Source organism: Triturus cristatus, chromosome 8 (assembly GCF_964204655.1).
Source record: "Triturus cristatus chromosome 8, aTriCri1.1, whole genome shotgun sequence".
Classification (NCBI taxonomy): domain Eukaryota; kingdom Metazoa; phylum Chordata; class Amphibia; order Caudata; family Salamandridae; genus Triturus; species Triturus cristatus.
Genome location: NC_140591.1, coordinates 958,437,088 through 958,458,426, shown reverse-complemented (window position 1 = coordinate 958,458,426; position 21,339 = coordinate 958,437,088). Strand labels below are relative to the sequence as shown.

Below are 21,339 nucleotides of genomic sequence, written 5' to 3'. Positions count from 1 at the left end.
TACCCGCTGCCAGCGGTGACATGGTTGCATCTGCTCTACACAGCACAATGTAATGTTGGAGGCCCCGGGGCCCTCATGCATACATCATGACCACACAGACACACGCAGATAGTTTGTGGAACTGGCCACGGGCACGTGCGCCTGGCCCCTTTATTGCCAGGGTCACATATACAGTGACGCCTGTGCTTGATGGGTGTGGGGTGAGTGTAAGCCAGCACGCATTGAGTGGTTGGTGCTGGCAACAACTTGAACAGTGAACACCATTAAAACGGAAACAGAAAACACCAGCATTACAGAGACAACTGTGGAGCATCATGGTGGAAGCCAGAGCAAGTACAGAGGTCACCCAATATGCAAACAGAAGTGTCCGTTAGTTGCAGTGCACTGAGGTTGGGGCACTAGAGATGAGCATGCTCATGTGAAAAAAAAATATGAAGGTTGTGTCCCTTTGGGTTATTCCTGATGCAGCTGCAGTGGAGTGTGTTACACATGCATCATCGTCCCAGGTCTCCCACACTGCCTGAGGAGACATTGCTGCGTGAGCTCACCACAGCACACAACTCATTCAGAAATGGTCCATGAGTCATGGTGCACTGAGTTAGGGGCACCTGGAGTGCTGAGCAGGGTATCAGGCAGATGATGGCATCCATGACAGGTGTGAGCAACTCCGTTAGTCTGTCAGTATGGCTGTTTCGACTCTGGCAGTTGGCGTTTGGAGATGGTCCTGGCGGTGGTGACTTGTGCCTCCTGCAGTGATGCGACATCCGGGCCGGTCAGAACTCGATTTGATGTGTGAGCCCTGGTGGACCGCATTTGAGTCCGGAGGCAGCAGACAGTGCAGGGCCACAGACACATGACGTTGAGGACCCCAAGGCCATCGTCTCCGAGGCCATCCAATATCTCACCGGACAGGGTCCCTGACTTGAGCAGCACAGAGTTAGAGGCCCTGGATGCACTGCGGCCGGCACAGGCATACCGCCTCGGGACGGTGACTTGCGGTGCAGTGAGATGGGCCATGCGAGCTGAGCGGGTCCTCATCGATGTCCGAGATGAATGTGGCGGAGGGTTGATGCAGAGGGTAGAAGACATCCGGAAGCGGAACATTGAGGAGTGGAATGCTACAGCCTCATTTTCGCCCAAAAATCAGTATCACCGACATGATGATGAAGACAACCCCCAGTCCATGGACTCAGTCACCAACAAAGTTCAACCAGAAAGTGTCCACGGCTGTCGGGGAACAGACTTAGTGGCACCGGAGCTGTAGGGGTATGCAGTCTGCGATGAGGCCAGTAAAATGATCTAAAAGCTGCCATAAATAAATCAAGACTGAGTTCCCAATGTGTGACCTAATCGACCGCAGTGTAGGTCAAAGGCAGTCGTCAGAAAGGGACCACAGACAGGTGTCGTGCGGACGCTATGCACAGAGTTGGTGGCACCACATCGAAGGGAGTATAGTGACATAAAACATAAACTCAGCCATAAAGTGTGTACTCTGCCATTGCGTAATCAGTTCCAAATGTGTGACCGACCTGGCAGCTGTGTAGGCCGGTGGAGTATGTAAACAAGAAAGGGGTACTACAGGCCTGTGTCGCGGAGGCCGTGATGGTCTGAGGAGGCTGCTAGACTCGCGGGCCTCGGGCTTGGGGCTTGCACCGGCATGTGGTGAGCCCTCCTTGACACACACCGGTGTCGGCAGGTGAGCAGTGAGGCCTGGTTGCGCAGGGGTGGGCATGACCAGCGGCCCGGGGTGCAGCAGGCGCACAGGTTCACAGGCAACACCGCTCACGGTGACGCCGTCGGCCTCTTGGCGGGCTGGGTGGTGCCGCCCTGGCAGAGACGTTGGGCATTCCGGAAGAGAACCACACCCGGAGCTACGTGCTTTTTATTCACACCCCTATGCTGGCCTGGTGTACGCAGGGCCAGCCCACTCCGCACATGCTTACAGTGGGGGATGTCACAAGCCACATTTCCGGGATCTTCCCCACTGGCTGGGGTGGCATGGTTGCATCCACTGTCCACTACACTCCATACACCAGCGGTGTATGTGGACATGGATATGTTTGTGGTCTGCATACTGCAGTCTGTCCAGCACATCTCCGCCACACTTGGCAATGTGTACCTTCTCATTCATGGGTCACTTGCCTCCGTCGCACATGCCTGATTCCCACCTCTCCCCACATTCCGCCATTGTGTGGCTGAGGTGCCATGCCGTTGATGGCTCATGTACATGGCTAGCCCAGGTTGCCGCAGTAAGTTATGCTGTCGTGTCTGGTGGGTGGGCATGTTGTTTGGCATGTTGAATGTGAGTCTGTGACGTGTGCATTCCCAGAGTTGTGATTTGCATGATTGTGCAGTTGGGGGGCGTGGTGTGTTTATTTGGCACTTGCCAACGAGCAGTGCATTTCCATGGGTGCCATCCTGTTAGCGATGGTTGATGAAGGACTGTCAGTAGAAGTAGGAATCATGCACACTGTTGGGTAGTTGGCGACGACGTTGGTGGCGATTCCCAGGTGGCCCACTGTTGCCTGCACATTGATGGAATGCAGGTGCTTTCTGTTGAGGTAGTTGTGTGCAGTGTCACCAGGGGGCACAAGTAGGATATGTGTGCAGTCAATTGCCCCCTGACACGTGCGGGAAGCCAGCTATGACGTAGATGCCTTGCTTGGTCTCCAGCAGTTCCTGTGCAGTGTGGGGGGAGTATGGGCACTGGGGTACCAAGCTGATGATGGCATACAAGACAGTTGTGATGAACTTTGATTGGGCTGGCTGTGAGACTCCTCCGACTCTGGCGGTTGTTGGTTGGAAGGTCCCAGAGGACAACATGTGCAGCACAGCCAGCAGCTTTGTCTGCGGAGGGATGTTGGTTGTCCGCTGTGTTGGTACCGTCAGCCTGTGGGCAATGGTGGTCAGGAGGTGTAGGATGGTTGTCCTTTTGAGCCTGTAATGGGCAATGACATTCTCTGGTGTTGGGTCTGTGACGTTGGTGCGTTTTCTGGAGTTCCGCTGTCTTGATCTGCGCTGCCTCTGTGGTGGTCAGGGGGCAGGGGTTACGGGGGGTGGCGGTCCTGGGTGTGGTGGCAGTGGGTGTTGTGGCCCTGTTGGGGCTCTGTGCTGCATGATCAGTGTCACCATGGCATCTGTTGGTCTTCAGGTGTGGCTGTGGTCTGGGCTCCCTTATCTGGTGCCGGTTGATGTCTGACTTTGCACCAGGTCGAGCAGGTGTTAATTTCCTGCTGCTAACACACCTTATCACATGTTTTGTGTTCTTATCGCAGATCTGGCTGGTCATTGAGAATGTTGAGGTGTGGTGTTGTTGCGGCTGTTTGCTCGCGAACGCCTACTCTGCATCTCATTAGCGATAGTTGTCGGGATCATCCGTGGCAATGGTTTTTGAGGATGCTATCGCTGGAAAACTGGTGATATCGACTGTTAGCACCAGCTTGTGAATGGGGCGATAAATCTATTGCGACTTTGGCAGCGATAAAGTGGCGATAACTTGGCGATAACTCCTTGAGAATATGCCCCTAAAAGTGTTGGCTGTGATAAATATTCTGGATTGAGGAGGGTTCTGGCCTATTTAGTAACCTGCAAAGGCAATGTGTGTTGACCTAGTTTGTTATGTAATGTTCTGAGTTTCTCTAGATACATCTTCTTATTACATTAAAAAGACCTTAGTATCTGAATCAGAACTCAAAGTCATAAACTGGTGAACAAGAAAGGGCAAATGATTACCCACAAAAATGGAAAGCAGAGATACCTTTTACAAAAATTACAAAAGAATGAAATGCTCATAGAAATAATCTATAAAATACTGTTCATAAAAAATTGTTTTGATTTCTCATCGAAAAATATCTCAGGTTTAGAGATGTGCAGTGTTGTGAAATCCATTATATGTCTGTAGGGTTAGTGGTTGGAGCAAGAATCTTCAGTCGCTAATGCAATAAAAATGTAATATAACAGCAACCTTTTGAATCAAGTCTGTTTACTGCGTCTTTGGTTTTCATTCCCAATAAAGGATAATCATGCATAATCTCACATCAATCATTAGACACTTTCTTTATTTGCTTCCTGGAGCTGTACAATGCAGCACATGACTTAAATTAGCCTCGCCCTTATGGGCACTTTCTTTAAAAGCACTGATTACTTATAGGTAATCCTCTTTAATCTGGGTCCTATTCTTACTTGGTCTAGTCCTTACAAATTGATGTTAGTAAATAATGTTAGTCTCATTTAATGAGGGCTGGGACGAGGAGGGAGGCTGAGGAGGAAATGTCCCATTTACTTACTGGTGGACTTCATTACTCTCATCTGTAGCCTTCCTCATGCCAGTCCATACGAATTGAGGTATCCACAAGCCTCAGTTCATCAGAACTGGGACAAGGAAGACATATGAGGTGGTAATATAGTCTGTTTTACCGATGTGCTTCTAATCATTAGAAACAGTTTGCAAGGAGAATATGAGATTCCCCACTGTGAGAAAATGCTTGGCTGTTGTGAATCTTTCTTTGGCTATTGGAAGTAAATAATACAACTATGTTCTTGTATTTGTTATACATTTATAGGTCAGGTGCAATGCTTATCGACCTGAAGCAGCACGGGATCAGGTTCAAAATGGAGTTCACAGCCCTCCACAATTCAGGTATGATACAATTAGTCACTGCATGCGGCATTTCGTAAACTCTGGCTTTGCACACTTGAACTGGGAAAGTGCCTTGCTTTATTTTATATTTGCCACTTTGCGGAGAACCAAACAAAATAAGAGGTTTTAATAATTTAATGGCATTGATATCTTAAGACTCCATACTATCTGCATTATTAAAATACAAAGAAAATACACAAACTTTACACAATGTTCCCTATCCACACCAATTAAAAAGATAATAAATCTCACATAAACAAAATGTAGCTACATAGTCATATATTCACTTTACTGCCTCCCAAGGTGCCTCATTTGTTGCGTCTTTCCTCAGCTTCTAAGTGATATATAAAGGATGCCTCATGGCTGAAATCTGTGCAAAGTTTCATCCTCTAACTTTCTTTGCTCTTTCATCTCATCTGTCATTTCATCCTTACCACCTTTCCTACTGGTCATCTCTTCTTCGTTTAATCACTCACTCTTTTACACTCCTTGAGTTTTGCACATATAGTCACTCAAACTGGTACCTTTCTTTTTATGTGTATATTTGTATCAACCTCCAACTTCTTGTCTCCAAGTCCTTGACTTTTTGCTTAGTGACCTTTTTTGCATTTGTTTGCCTCACTCAGCCCCCTGTTGCCTCACTCTCTCATCTCCTTCTATAACTCCCACTTTTTCATTTTCACTCTCTAGCTTCAGCTGACACTGCTTCTTAACTTACATTTCTTTCTTTGGCTCACTGTGTTGCTTCTCCACCTCACACTTCTACTCCTACATTAATTTCTACAATCCCAAAGTACGTCATCTTCCGCACCCCACCTCTCGCTTTGGCATACTTCTAACATCATCACATGCCAACGCACACTATTAGAAACATTCGACTTAACACCAAAGATATGCACAAGTACACAAATTATGCATGTGCACACACAAGTCACATATATGCATACACACTAAGAGAAATTTGCATTGCTGCTAACGTGATACATATTCTGTGTAACTGAACAAGTATGCACTGTTACTGTCATGCAGTGATAGGTAGTGAGTAAAGCTTGCACTTCTGCTGTACAGACTCTACAAAACTAATTTATACATTTTTAGTCTAACACATCAAGTCAACCAGAGGTGTCTTGCTGTGTTGTACTAGGGTAAGAAAGCAGTTCTGTGCCAAATTTCAGAAAAATGGCTGGCTGTAACTGTCATCCACTGTGATGGCCTGCAAAAAGGGAAACATCCATTACCACGCGGGCATTGCAATGCCTTTACATCGCTGGTATTACAACGCAAGTCCTTACAACGACTTGCGCTGGATGGCACTCTAACCTAAGGAATAGTATGATATACTATTCCAACACCTTCCCTACTGTATGTAGACTGGTGTTGGAATACTAAATCATACTATTCCTAAATCCTGCGCCCTCAAGCGCAAGTCGTTGTAATGACTTGCATTGTAAAAACTGCGATGTAACGTTCTGCGATCATTTTGGTCATGTTGTAACGTCACATATTCCTGCAAAAATCATGCCTAACACCATACACCACTTTTGTACCATGGTACAGAAGTGTGTGCCCTGTGTATAGCCCAGGATTTGTACTGATAGCATATCCATCTATTAAAATTCCACACATTAGATATATGCTGTAATTACAACAATTCTCCGAATTACTAGAGGAAAGATAAGAATGCGAATGCCAGCCCTAAAAAAAGATTCATTTTTGCACAATACAATATTAACTCTAATTAGTAATTACAAGAAATGAAAATTTAGACCGTAGACTTGTGGGTGTTCTTTTTATTTGTTCATTCTTGTTTTCTCTGTTCAAGAATATCACAGCAAACACGTGTTTTGCCCCTTTCTGGCACTCAGGCCTAGGGCTTTCTCAATACCTTTGGAAAGATAAGAAGGTCCCAATAATAATACTGTGCGTAATATGTCGTGTCTCCGTCATGCTTGAAGGGATACCTAGAGAGGATTTGTAAGAGGGAATAAATGCTTAATTGCCAGGCCAAGATCATCTTCGAAGTTAGCAGCGGGCACCTAGCATCCTGTGCAGTAAGTCAACTGACAGCAGTTTATTATTTGGACCTTCTCATCCAGAGACCATTAACAAGTCCCAGGCCTGCGCGCCATTAAATAGTAGACATTGGGTGTTTGTGTGATCTGCCCATTTCCACACCCAAACAATGCCCTCTGGCCATACACTGGCACTAAGCAGTGGAAATAAATGCTATTGGCACCAAGAAAAGGGCACTTAGAAATCCCTTTTATGCTGAACGGAAAGTACTCATTGAAGACTTTGCGCCCATTTGCGTGACTTTGTACTGGTGCAGTGTTAGTTGTTGTGTCCTGCCGGATACAGTCTAGTGTTTTTGCCAGCCTCTCCCTCGAGGGCTGGCCCATTCACCCGCCCCACACCCTTCCAACACACGCGTCACCACACCAGTCAGCTGACCCTGCCAAGAAAAGGGCCGGGGTGCACTTGCTTATGGCCAGTTCCAGTAGTACATCCACTGTGCCTGTGTTATCCTTTCTCTAGCATGTGGGCCCAGGGTCCACAGCACAACAATGGCGATGAGCGGGTCTAACCCCATGTGTTTGCTGATTGAACTACGGAATTATCTGTTGGGGTAGTAGCCCAGTGTAAGACAACCCGCACCAACTTACAGCGTAACAGCCTGTGGAGAGAGGGTGGCACCATCTCCTCAACATAAAAGAGGAGCGAGACGACACTGTTTGCTTTCCACAGTCCGATGTCCCAGCAGTCGTTTGCCAGCTGATGAACTGGGCAGTGTGATCAGGAGAGCTGGTGCAGAGAACAGAACGCGTCTGGACTTCCGCGAGGTGAGGCGAAGCCTAGCAATAAGCCTGGCACAGAGCAGGTGCCACTGGCGTTATCCAGCCTCGAAAGTCCATTACTCCACTGCCTGGTGTGATGCCACACAAGTACTGAGAGAGGCCTGCACCGGCATTGTCAGCCCCGCACTATCCATCTTTCCCCCCTAGGAGGAAGAAGAGAGTTGTGGAAGCCGTAGCATGAGACAGCGTGACCGCTGATGACTTCCTGCTGACACTGCTGGCCCTGCACTTCTCCCTAGGCTGCTATCATAGTGCCGAAGTGCCCTGATAAGAGACGCGCTGACAAGTGCACCAGCAGCTGACTGTGGCACCCCGCCAGCAGAGAAAAATAATTGAAGCCATCCCTAGAACTTAAAGGAAGCACACCAACACTGTCAGGCGCGCAACACCCATTGGACTCAAAGGGCTTCAGCCCCCCCCCCCCCCCACCCCCTCGTGTGTGACAGCTTCCCGGGCACAGACACAGGTCTTTAAAAGACCATTCGCATGTTAATGAGGCCTTGCTGATGTTTCACCCCTTCTAAGAGCCCCTGCAGCTCCACTCTGCCTTTTGCTTAAGGTTACAGCCCCCCCCCCCCCGAAATTTTTTCAACGAGGGCTGCAGGTGGTAAGGAAAGTTCAGCCTGGTCGAGAGAGTGCTGTACCCCCTTGGTGTCCGTCTGATGCCACTGCGTGCTGCCGATCGGTGCAGCAATGGAAGGGAAAACAGAATGACTACCTGTCCCGGGAGACACTCACTCGTATTTGCCACACACCCGAGGTGCTGACTGTAGGAAGAAGTGATGAGTAAGGTGCACTGTTTTCAAAGTGTCAGCGAAGCACAGCGAGCAAAAACAAAGGGTGGCTGCAGAGTGTAGTAAATCACCTCACAGCAGGATAAAGACTGGCTGGCAGGCTAAACACAGAAACTCAAAGCTCTTGGTTTGGGGATTAGCGGAGCATAACGAGGGCAGGTACCCTCATCTGGAAAAGTGTAAAGAGCGCTGAGTGCACAGTGCACCACAGCGCGAGCAGCCAAGCTGCCTGAATGCAAAAAATGCAGTCTGGACCCAGGCCGGGAAGGCGAAGCTGGACCAATAAGGGCCTGGGTAAAACGCCCTCCGGAGGCGGGAGCCCCGCCCTCTGCCCACATCAACATGCCGGCCAACATGACCGGCCAACACGGCGGGGGGCCAGGATCGGATTGGCCCTAATTTAAACCAGGCAGCTCCTTCCCCCCCCAATGAGGGGGCGAGGGAGGAAACGCGAGGAGGAGGATAAGAAGGGGCAACGGCCCGAAGAAAACACATTTCCCTCCCTCGCAGGAAGAATGAAAGGAATGAAGACGTGGGCATACCTGGAGGCGACTATCGGCGACCATCGCCCCCCCTTTTGGCGCCAAGAAACCAGCGCTTCAAAGACTCGGCGGGCTCCAGCGACGTTCCATCCCACGCGTGCCAAGAGACGGCGACTTCAGGAGCGACGGGGGAGATCGCGAGCGGCGGAAGACCGGGGGAGCGTGCACAAACGTGGTCCAGACTAAAAGGGGGCCCGGGCATCGGCTTTCCCTCCCCAACGGCAGCGCCGGCAGCGGGCGTTCACAGCGCCTTTCACAAGGAAGCGAATCAGCTGGCCGCCAAGTACTGCCGGACGACTGGGTGCCGGAAAAGTACGGGAGGTCTGGAGCCGCCTCCGCCGTAAGCAGCACAAACCGAGAGGCGTAAGCGGGGGCCTACAAGTGGCGACAGACACTGCCTGCTATCCAGAGAAGTACCCTGTTACCCGCACACGCCTGAGGCAAGAAGTATGAAGGGAACAACGGCATCGGGGGTTTCGCGCCTTAGCAGAGAAGACGGAAAGGAAGGCCACGCCATCGCACAGAGGGCAGAGAAAGAAAGGATTGCAGGAGAAGCTGACCGGAGAAGAGGACGACGCCAGGATGCTATGTGGCATTTCGCGCCTTTGGTCGGAAAGAAAAAATGCGGCTTTCACCCCCGCCGCATCTGTTGTCGAGGATACGGGTAGGGTCCACCACAGATTCAGGACTCGCGGGCACCTTGAGCCAATACGGCGGTGCCCGGATCAACAGGGACACCGGCCGGTGGTTTGCGAAAAGTTGGATCAATGCTGGGCTGTATGCCGGTACCGCCACCACGGAGGCACCTGGAGTCAGAACAGCGGTGCTCGCGAAAACGGACCCCGGGGCGGTTTACAGATTTTGAGCAAGCAACTGGTGTAAGATCACGACAGTACACGAACCACGCGGGGGTCGGTGCGGGCGGCGGTGCCCCCGAACGGAGGAAGACTGGTGCGGGCGGCAGTGCCCCCATAGCGAGCCCGGAAGCAAAATTTAAAGAAAAAGGTAAGGAGCGGGGCTGCGCGAAGCAGGGGTACGGCCGACTCAATTTGGGAAGAAAGGGTTGCGGCCAGCCTACTAACAATCGCTGAGCACCCCAACCCGGCATTGATCGCAGAAAGAATGTAACCTTACGTGTGGTGGGTCGACCGCGAAAGGGTGGAACAGGGTTCGAGCCCGGTAAACAGTCCAGAGCCTTCCCGGCCTGGATCCAATCTCTGTGAACTGCTCTGGGAAGAACACAGGGCCGGTTTTAGTGCTGGTGGCGCCCTGTGCAACAATGTTTGTTGACGCCCCCACCACGGATTCTCTCACTAGCACCCTGTAACAATAGGTGTGTAAATCCGTATATAGGAAATGATACATGAGCCAAAGTTCTGAGAGTGTGGGAGTCACATGTCACCCATACTGGTAGGCAGTATAGTTTAAGAGTGATTGGCGTGGAGAAACACGAACGCAGAGTCGGAAAAGAAACAGCATAGTTGGGAGTTTTTCTTTAATAATAGGGATCGATTTCTGGCCAAAGTAACCCTTTTTGCGACATTAATGAATGTTCTAATGTATATTTTGCGGTTTATAGGCAGTTCTGGGATGAAAGTCGATAGCTCGCTATTCTATATTGGGACTTTAAGTTATAAATTGCAAGTAACAAAAAGATGTCTCTTTTGAAAGCAGTAATCCACTGATCTGTTTACATCATATGCAGTCGGTAATCTACTTGGTACGCGTTCGTTGCAGCAGGCACATTAAACCTCTGCACTAACTTCACATTTGACATTCATGTGAGGCCGGGTAAATGGGAAGGGGACTTGTATATTTTGCGGTGTAGATGCAGTTCTGGGATGAAAGTTAATAGCTCACTATTCTATATTGGGACTTTAAGTTATAAATTGCAAGTAACAAAAAGATGTCTCTTTTGGAAGCAGTAATCTGCTGATCTGTCTACATCATATACAGTCGGTAATCTACTTGGTACACGTTCTTTGCAGCGGGCACAGTAAACCTCTGCACTAACTTTACTAAGGCAATACCTCAACCTTGCAAAACACTGATCTCTCTCCAGGAAGATAATTAATCAAACGAGTTTTTCTTGACATTTATGTGAGGCCGGGTAAATGGGAAGGGGACTTGTATATTTTGCGGTGTAGATGCAGTTCTGGGATGAAAGTTAATAGCTCACTATTCTATATTGGGACTTTAAGTTATAAATCGCAAGTAACAAAAAGATGGCACTTTGGAAAGCAGTAATCTGCTGAGCTGTGTTACATCATATGCAGTCGGTAATCTACTTGGTACGCGTTATTGGCAGCGGCACATTAAACCCCTGCACTAACTTTACTGAGGCAAAACATCTACCTTACAAAACACTGATCTCTCTCCAGGAAGATAGTTAATCGCACGAGTTTTTCTTGACATTTATGTGAGGCCGGGCAATTGTTGGCGGGAAGAAACGCTGCAGCAGGTGCTCCAAAAGCTTAATAAACTTTAAAACACGGCGCCCTCAGGAAGCCAGCACCCTGTGCGGTGGCACCGGCCGCACTGCCCTAAAAGCCGGCCCTGGAAGACGATAGAGTTCAGGGCGGCCGATTTTTGCTTCGACTGCACACCTGCGAACACTTCCCTCTTAAATGTAAAACTCGCGGCATATTGAGGGGTGCATAATTAATTTTCAGGACAGAGGACGTCGCCCGATTCTGAGGCTTACAATTGTCATAATGTTTTGCAAGGCGACACTAGAATCACCGGGAAAAAGGTTGCATTATCTCATTCAAGGCAAGTCACTGTCGATTATTTTAGAGCACGTAGCTAAGGCACCGCTGCCTCCCATGTGGGTATAGGGGGGCGTATGCGTGCAGGTGTATACATATGTATGCGGGTATAGATGGATATATATTTTTGGGGTCCCTCTGCAAAGCGATCAGATACCCTTAAGTTGAGTTCGCGCAGACTGGAACAAATAAAAGAAATACACCAGGGTTCGAAGGGACAGGCAAAGGGGCAGGCCCAATTTTCAGGGACAAAGACAGGTTGCAATACTCAGACAACTAAGTTGTGTAGCAAAGGCAGAATTTTCAGGGTTGAATTTAATGGTAAAAGGGGTCCGGGGCTTTAGTTGCCGGTAACATCGACACGCACTCACGCGGCACCCCGGACCGAGAAATACATATGAGTTACCGAGTGAAAAGCGAATATACTGGCTGCACGATCGTCAGCTCAGGCCGGCGCTAGGGCAGGGCACCCCCACCGAGCGCCGACCGGGCATGGGGGTGCAGGTTTCCCCAGGCTAGGTGGTGCATTAAAGCTTCCCGTCCGCCGGCAAACTTCAGGAGACACTTAATTTATCAGGGACACTCCGGGGACTAGCTTCAGCCATGCCCAGATCGGGATTTGGTTAGTAGGAGTCACGATTCAGGGCAGTGTTTGTAGTTATAGTAGACAGCGCCAAGGTCAACAGGTTATTGTGACTCAGTAATGATGGCCAGGAACCGCCCCCCTTATTTGGGAGGACCAGTGAAAGGACATCTTATAGGTTGACGTGTGCTGAGGGTAATTTGAATAACAATATACGGCACATTTGCTGTTCAGTAAGGAACGGAAGGAGTAAAGGGGGAAGTTCCACTACCACCCCAAAAAAAAAAAAAAAAAAAGGATGGGGGCTCAGAAACTTGGACAAATGATTGAACTTAACTACAGACAGAGCCCATCCCCCTAGCCGGAATAGGGCACCCGACAACCGAAAGGATGGTGACGCATGAGGGGGAGGGCTACATGTCCCTAGGTTAAAATACACGCAAAGCGTTGGCTCTGACAACGGAAAAGGAATGCGGGGCACCGGGCGGTAGGTATTTCACACCCCAGGGATACTGAAATTGAGCTTAGACAGACCAGTGCCACAGAAGGGCGCAAGGGCACGAACTGGAGCAAGCGCTTGGCTACATGGGCTACCGCAACACATGGGAGGCCTAGAGCAGGGGGTTTTCTCTCAAGGAAGAAGGCGAAGGGGGAAGGGGGGGAGCTCCCTCCGATCGAAGAACCGTAGGTAGCGTGGCGGGACAAGCACGAGGAAGCCAGTAGAAAGAGAAATGTACTAGAAGATAGATAGAACACTCTCCCAGTGTCCTTGAGATGCCTCACGGCAGGGGCACCGAGGGAGCCAAGGGGCGGCGTGCCGCCATAAAAAGAAGAAAGGTGATGCTCCCGCAGGACCCATGGGATGCCTCACGGCAGGGGTACCTAGGGAGAAGATGGCAAGGACTCAGCCTCAGGAAAGGTAGAGTAGATGCCCAAGTAAGGTCCTTGGGATGCCTTAGACGGCAGGGACCCCTGGGAAAAGGGAGGGCCCCACAAAAGGTTTACAGGGCGAGCGGGACGGCACTTGCAGCCCGGGTAGGTCCAGACGGACCCCCTCCAAATCGGTAGCAAGCTGAAGCCTAGACCCGCGAATCGGAAACCCAGAGAAAAAAGGGGCCCCTCCCCTCCCAGGAAATAGAGGAAGCTGGGTCCATAATGCAAGAGAAAGAATTTCAAAGGACTATAGATGAAAAGAGACGACATGTACAACATGGACATCAAATGACGCAATGACCACGAACGTTTGAAATGGAGAACAAAATTTATTGTATGTAAGAAATTAAATATTGACGTGATAAATAAACTGCGACCTTTACAGGCACCAAAGAAAGTTGTCAGTGGTGATTCTAAGGTAAAGGTGCGCAGCGATGGTAACAGTGGAGGAAGCGGGACGACTAGACGCCTGGAGGGGGTTTGGACCCAGGCCGGGAAGGCGAAGCTGGACCAATAAGGGCCTGGGTAAAACGCCCTCCGGAGGCGGGAGCCCCGCCCTCTGCCCACATCAACATGCCGGCCAACATGACCGGCCAACACGGCGGGGGGCCAGGATCGGATTGGCCCTAATTTAAACCAGGCAGCTCCTTCCCCCCCCAATGAGGGGGCGAGGGAGGAAACGCGAGGAGGAGGATAAGAAGGGGCAACGGCCCGAAGAAAATACATTTCCCTCCCTCGCAGGAAGAATGAAAGGAATCCCACCCACCCACACCTGGAACACGGGCGTCGCAGCCGTAAGGGGAACATGGGTAGCGGGACAAGCACGAGGAAGCCAGTAGAAAGAGAAATGTACTAGAAGATAGATAGAAGACTCTCCCAGTGTCCTTGAGATGCCTCACGGCAGGGGCACCGAGGGAGCCAAGGGGCGGCGTGCCGCCATAAAAAGAAGAAAGGTGATGCTCCCGCAGGACCCATGGGATGCCTCACGGCAGGGGTACCTAGGGAGAAGATGGCAAGGACTCAGCCTCAGGAAAGGTAGAGTAGATGCCCAAGTAAGGTCCTTGGGATGCCTTAGACGGCAGGGACCCCTGGGAAAAGAGAGGGCCCCACAAAAGGTTTACAGGGCGAGCGGGACGGCACTTGCAGCCCGGGTAGGTCCAGACGGACCCCCTCCAAATCGGTAGCAAGCTGAAGCCTAGACCCGCGAATCGGAAACCCAGAGAAAAAAGGGGCCCCTCCCCTCCCAGGAAATAGAGGAAGCTGGGTCCATAATGCAAGAGAAAGAATTTCAAAGGACTATAGATGAAAAGAGACGACATGTACAACATGGACATCAAATGACGCAATGACCACGAACGTTTGAAATGGAGAACAACATTTTTTGTATGTAAGAAATTAAATATTGACGTGATAAATAAACTGCGACCTTTTCAGGCACCAAAGAAAGTTGTCAGTGGTGATTCTAAGGTAAAGGTGCGCAGCGATGGTAACAGTGGAGGAAGCGGGACGACTAGACGCCTGGAGGGGGTTTGTTCTCCTCCATAGATGAACTAATACAATGCCGGTAAACGCCACCGGAGAGCTCCAGAGAAACTGTTATGCAACGATGTTCCATGAATGCGGCCGACCCCGATTTCCGCTGTTAGCCCAGTCATGGGTAGGCCTGGGCTAAAATTCCATTCCGCTCGCGGAAATTGCGATAATTTGACATTTTCGCATTCCGCGGAGAGCGCAAAAATGTCAAAATTTCCGCAATCCGCATTTTACCGGAAGTTTTGGCTTACTCACGCTGTAAAATAATACATTCTCGCGTGCGCGCGATCGTCTTACCTGAATCCCCACGTCCGCCGACAAGTTTTCCCGATCCGGTCGCGTTCTCCACGAGATGTTGGATTGTTGGTAGCCTTTTGCGCTGTCTCGCGACAGTTCGCGCCCGCAGTAACGTCATTCATCACGCGATCACGTCTTTTTTCTCGCGATCATGCACCGCGAGACAGGTGAAAACAAGATGGCCGCACCCGCGAGCAACCGCATGGGTAAGTTGGCGAGCCGCGACCACGCAGAAAATACCGCGAACGGGCGGGAAAAAAACTTCCGCATCTTCGTGATATTTCCGCATGTTTGCGGAGATTTTTAACATTTTCGCGATAATTTGCGAAAGTGAATTTCGCAAATTCTGCCCACCCCTAGTCATGGGACGCCATTCCAGCCTTTTAAATGCTACTTACCAGGCAGGGACCTTTGCAAAACAAAAAGTATATCAAGAAAGGATCCACACTGCTCACAAGCTAAACACAGTACAGCAGCGTAGAAGGACTAACCTTCCCAGAGCCATAAGTGAACTAGCTGGAAAGGAATAGGAATAAATAATAAGCAGCAAATTATCCATGCAGTGCACCAGTACCACTGCAAGCCTGCAGAGTATGCCCCATTGTCCATACCAAAGAGCCACTGCAACCAGAGCTCTGCAAGAGGAAGACAAGAGCATTGCCGCCTGCCATTAAATGCAGAGAAAGGGAAAACTGGTCATTCCCCACGACGCCCAGCCTGCTGGGATGAGATGGACCACGCACTGCCTGTATTTATAGAGAGGCACCTCAGCAAAAGACTGTCCAGAGAGAGCGCCGCATACCCCTAGTGGACTGCCAGGGTTTGAAGGGGTGAGACAAAGAACCCCTGGCAATTCATTGTGGATGGCAACTGACCAATTCAGTCCCTGAGTCATCAACCCACAAGCTCTCTCTCACCTTCTGTCCTGTATTGACAGTCATTTCTTTGTAGTCACTCACTTAGCACAGTCACCTACCTATTCACCATCCTCCCAACTTCCTTCCTCATCACTTGCACTCTTCTTGATTCCCTTCAATCTGGTTCCCTTGCTCTGCATTCCTCTGAAACTGCCATCACTCAATTATCTTGCTTCATAACCTTACCCCATCACAATCACCTCTCTTTCTGTTCTCATACTCAATCTCTCTGGAGCATTTAACACTACAGATTTCCCAATCCACTCTGGGTATAACAGATTTAGCATGAAACTGGTTTTCATACTTTCTCTCTGACAATGCTTTTTCAAGCTGTTGGGTATTCTCACTCTCCACCCACTCCCCTCTGCAAACAGTCATCCCACAAGACTAGTCATAGATTTTTTCTTTTCCCTCCAGACTTTAACTCTTGGCAAAATCATCTCTTCCTTCACCTGTTCTTATCGGGAAACAGTGTTTACAACTCTGGTAATACCACGCGGGTAGGTTACAACGCGGACGTTACATCGTCCGCGTTGTTACCACGCATGGCATTACATCGCAAGTTATTTCTACGACTTGCGCTTAATGGCGCACAACACAAGGGAATGTGTTGGATTGTAAATCCAGCACATTCCCTGCTGTTGCACTAACTGGAGTAGGAATAGTAATTGATACTATTCCTAAGTCCAGCGCTCCATCTAGCGCAAGTCGTAGAAACGACTTGCGATGTAATGCCATGCGTGGTAACAACACGGACGATGTAACGTCTGCATTGTAACCCACCGCGTGGTATTTGCCAGCGTAGTAACATCATACATTCATTCTTATCACCACTGTGTAGATGATGCCCAACTCGTTCTCTTATTTCGCACTTTCACTCCCCACCTAGATACAGATCTCAAACAGCTCCACATCAATCAGTGATGCGGTGAATTCAAAACACTGATGCTGAACAATGCAATTATCTATTTTCCTGCCATTGGGAGGGCGCTCTTTTTAAAAAATGCTGATAAACTAAGTAAACGACCAGGAGGACATTGCTGAGTAGCCGAGTAGGTGTAGAGAATTGTGAGTCTGAATTTGGTTGTACACTGTTTTAACAGCAAGGGAATGGAAGAATGTTTCATTAAACAATGAATTTGAATTTAGATATTCAGCAGTACCGTAACATTTTAAAAAATAGCGCCCTCCATGAAAAAAAGGAACAGCTCGTGCCATTCCTAACTATCCTTTTTGCTCATGACATCATCAAGTAGCGTTTACTATTTTGCTTGATATTAATCATTGCCCTTGAGCCTTGTGACCTCGACTTGAATTGTTCAGTCAGTTTTACCAGCCTTCAACTGACCAGCTAGAGTATTGCAGTAATCATACTTAAGATTGAGCGGATTATATATTAATGTAAAGAGGTTTTAAAACAGCAATGGTAAGTTGGCTCTCAGTTTTGTAATATGCAAATCTTAATGATGCGGTAGGTGGGATTTGAGAAGTCGAAGGCCGCAGGTGCATACCGTGGTTTGTGAGTGACTGAGCACAGTGAATGAAACTGTCTTTTCAGTGGGGCAAATAGCAATAGATTTTACATTCCTTCTGAGAAGGTCAGGGCACTTTCTCTACCGAGAACAACCGCCCCATCATAGAATTGCTTGATTTCTGTGTCACACCATGCAATTATGTGGTATATCAACAGAAGCATTTAATCAAGAAATGCTGTCCGAAGCATCAGTTACACAGTAGACAAGCGTTTATCAATTACAGTGGGAGCAGACAGCTTAGGGTCGGGATCTGATGGCAGTGGAAGATTTCCATCAACCTAAGACTACAGGTACTTTTCATATTGATATTTAAAGGGCTAGATGTAGTATAAATGTAAGATTAGTTTATGACTAATTATCAAGATTCTTGTAAGATGATGTGTTCCTCAATATAAGTCTCAATTGCAAGTTGTACTGTATCAGTTCAGGATGGAAGAGAGGTGCTATACTGCTTTGGCGAGATTCATGGGTTTGAAAACCGAGACCCATAACTTGTAAACTTGTAAAGTATGAGATTTTTAGCTGATTACCAGCCAGCTTGGTTAAAGGAGTGTGATTGGGGAGAGTGTAAAGGTTATTGTGGAAATGTTTAATACCGTAGGCCAATGTGACACATTTATATATGTAAGGCCCACCTATTTTAGTAGTCAAGATTGGTAAGGACAAGAGAGGTTACATGTGTTTTTCGCTGTATGGAAGGCAATGTTTTTACAGTTTTTGTGACTGTTAATGTTAATGTTATGGTAATTTATATAGCGCACGGCTGCCCCAGCCAAGGGGCGTCCCGGCGCTGCGAAAAGGCCAATTGCAGAGAGAAAGAGGCGCAAAGAAATGGAAGCAATTATTGAAAAAGGTGAGTTTTGATAGCCTTTCTGAAGGCCAAAAGGTCCTGCATGCCACGGATAGATTCCGGAAGACTATTCCATAACTTGGCAGCTAAGAAGCTAAAGGATCGGCCGCCTACTCTGGCCAGTCTGGTGCGAGGGATGATCGCGAGATGTTGTCCCTCTGAGCGAAGCGACCTCCTAGGAGTATACTCCGACAAGAGGGGGCACAACATTGGGGGAGAGGCGGTTTTAAGGATTTTAAAGGCTAAACACAGTGCCTTAAGCTGGATCCTTTTACCCACCGGGAGCCAGTGTAATTTTTTCAAGGCTCCGGTCGCCGAGGAGTGGCGAGGGAGACCTACCAGCGCCCTGGCAGCCGCATTCTGGACTCTCTGTAGTCTGGAGGTTTCGGCAAGGTTCGCCCCTAATAAAAGAGAACTGGCATAATCCAGTCTTGAAAGGATGGTCGCCTGAACAATTAACTGGCAGGTGCGGCAGTCGAAGAACCTCAAAATAGGTCTGAGGTTACGTAGAATGCCGAAGCAGGTGGCCGCCACCTTTTTAGTATGGTGCGTGAACCTCAGTGCCGAGTCCACCCAGACTCCCAGATTTTTAACGCATTCCTTAGGCTTAGGAGGTTGGCCCAAGACATCAGGCCACCAGCTATCTCCCCAGGACACGGTATGTTTCCCCAGGAGCAGTATCTCTGTTTTCCCCGCGTTAAGTTGGAGAAAATTCGCCGTCATCCAGTTGGTGATTTCAGTGAGTGTCTGTTTAAAGCGATGAGCCTCCAGACCACTGTTGTCATTAAGAGCCACCACCAGCTGGGTATCGTCAGCGTAGGATATCAATGCTAGTCCGCTCCTTCTAGCCACCTCTGCAAGAGGGCGGACATAGACATTGAACAGGGTAGGGCTCAGGGAAGAACCCTGCGGCACTCCCTGTCCGATGTTATGCTCCTTCGAGATGTAAGGGGGGTGGAGACTCTGAAAGACCTGCTGGAAAGAAAGTCTCTAAACCATCCTAAAGCTGTCCCTGTAATACCAATTTCCTCCAGTCTCGTCAGAAGGACCTCGTGCGACACCGTATCGAAGGCAGCACTGAGGTCCAACAGGACCAGTGCTGCCGTTCTGCCGCTGTCAAGGATGGTACGGAGGTCCTCTGTAACACTGAGCAGGGCTGTCTCGGTGCTGTGACCAGCTCTAAACCCGTGTTGGGAGTCATCCAGAATGTTGTTGGTTAGGAGGAAGTTGGTCAGAATGTTGTTGACGTGTGCCTCGATGATTTTGGCTGGCCAGGGAAGCAGGGAGATGGGCCTAAAATTTTCAGGAAGCATGGGGTCTAAAGCGGGTTTTTTTAAGATGGGGGATACCCATGCCTGCTTTCATTTGGAAGGAATACTGGCGGTAGAGAGAGACAGGTTGATAGTGTCTCGTATATGTTCTGTAATAAGTTCATGAGCTTCACAGAAAGTCTCCGGTTTTAAGGGATCCGCCGGGGAGCCAGATTTGATTTTTCTACAGATGTTTTGAAAACTCTCTCGCTCAAGAGTAGGAAGAGAGGAAAGAGAAGGTCTGGTAGGATCCAAAGTAACCGAAAGCTGCGGACAGTTAGGGAAAGTATCATAGATTTTCCTAATCTTATTGGTGAAAAAATTAGCCATATTGTTGCAAAGGTCAGGGGAGGTAGTGGCAGTGATAGCAATTTTTTTCACAGTAAGGTCTTTCAGAATTTTAAAAACAGATTTAGAGGTGTTGGAGCTACTGTTGATTTCATCTGCATAATATGCCGCTCTTGTTCTACACACCTTTCGGTGATAGGTTTTCTGGAGTAGGGCATAATTCTGTTTGAGATTGGCATCGTAATTTTTTCTCCAACCCCTCTCCGCCTTTTTGCATTCCTTTTTCAAAATGGCTAGTTCAGAGTTGTACCAGGGACTAGCCGTATGGGTACGGGCCTTGATTCATCTGGCAGGGATCAGGGTGTCTAGTGCCTGGGTGATCCAGAGGCAAAACTGGTCATACCTTACGTCAAGGTCCTCACTTGAGGGAGGGGGATTTAACACCAGGAGTTTATGCAGATCTTCTAAGCGGAGTTTTCTCCATGGACGTTTTTGAACTAGCGGAGTGGGCACCAGAACAGAGCTAGTATTGCAGGAAATTGACAATATTACCAGATGATGGTCCGTCCAAGTCATAGGAGTAGGCGGGTATGCGGATCCACTCGTAATATTAGTAAAGATGGGATCAAGGAGTTGTCCCGCTCTATGGGTGGGACCACTTACGAGTTGATTAAGCTGAAAAGCAGCGAGATCCGCAAGAAAAGTGGCAACTTTAGGCTCGGTGTCTCTGTCTAGATGTAAGTTGAGGTCGCCTATGATCGTGAAATTAGCCGTTTTAGTGATGTTAGTGCCCAGATACTGTAGGAGAGAGTTAATGAAGGGGGCGTCAGCGCCAGGGGTCTATAGATCAAGAGGCCAGTTGCGCAGAACTGTGAGTTGGCTTTGATAGAAAAGCGAGCGCTTTCGCTGCCCTTAAGTACTTCAATGTTTCTGACTGATGATGAAGCATGACACCCGAATGGGTGTGTGAGTGCATTGCAATCCAACACAATGGATTCCCAACTTTGAACCATAGTGGTCAGGTTGGTTCATATTCCCTGTGTTTTGTCTCTCATTTCAGAGGAACAGCATCATCTTTTTGTTTAATTACTGTCCTTGGGCCTTTATGCTGGACCTATCCAAAGGCCCTTTGTCCCTTCTTTGAATACTGGTATGTTTATATGTCATTTTGGTTTATCACAACTCAAGGGTCTCTACTGTAGTTTTCATTAGTGAGGCCATTGGATCAAGCTTAAGACATACATGTTTTTTCCCTGAGGGGCATATGAGAACTGTCCTCCCAAGGAGTGCACGAAGGGGGAGTGGAGAAAACAATAAAGAACAGCCTACGAATACTGGTTGGCCCTTTCTTACTGCGTCATCGGGATATGTATCAATGATCAGCATATAAAAGGGGCCAACCCTGAATGGTGCAACCTGCAGTCAAGATGAAGGGAGCAGAGGAGACATTAGTACACACCCATTCCTCTGTTCAACCTCTTCACACTCAATCACT

The 21,339-nt window shown here is 48.8% G+C and overlaps 1 protein-coding gene across 1 annotated transcript in view; it reads left to right on the top strand.

The window, feature by feature from the left end:
* Positions 1 to 21,339, top strand: part of PHEX (phosphate regulating endopeptidase X-linked) — a 1,454,229-nt gene that overhangs the window by 1,419,576 nt on the left and 13,314 nt on the right. The window contains exon 21 of the mRNA XM_085622474.1: positions 4,563 to 4,639. Within this exon, the coding sequence (XP_085478600.1) occupies positions 4,563 to 4,639 (77 nt within the window). The remainder of the gene's footprint in view (positions 1 to 4,562; positions 4,640 to 21,339) is intronic.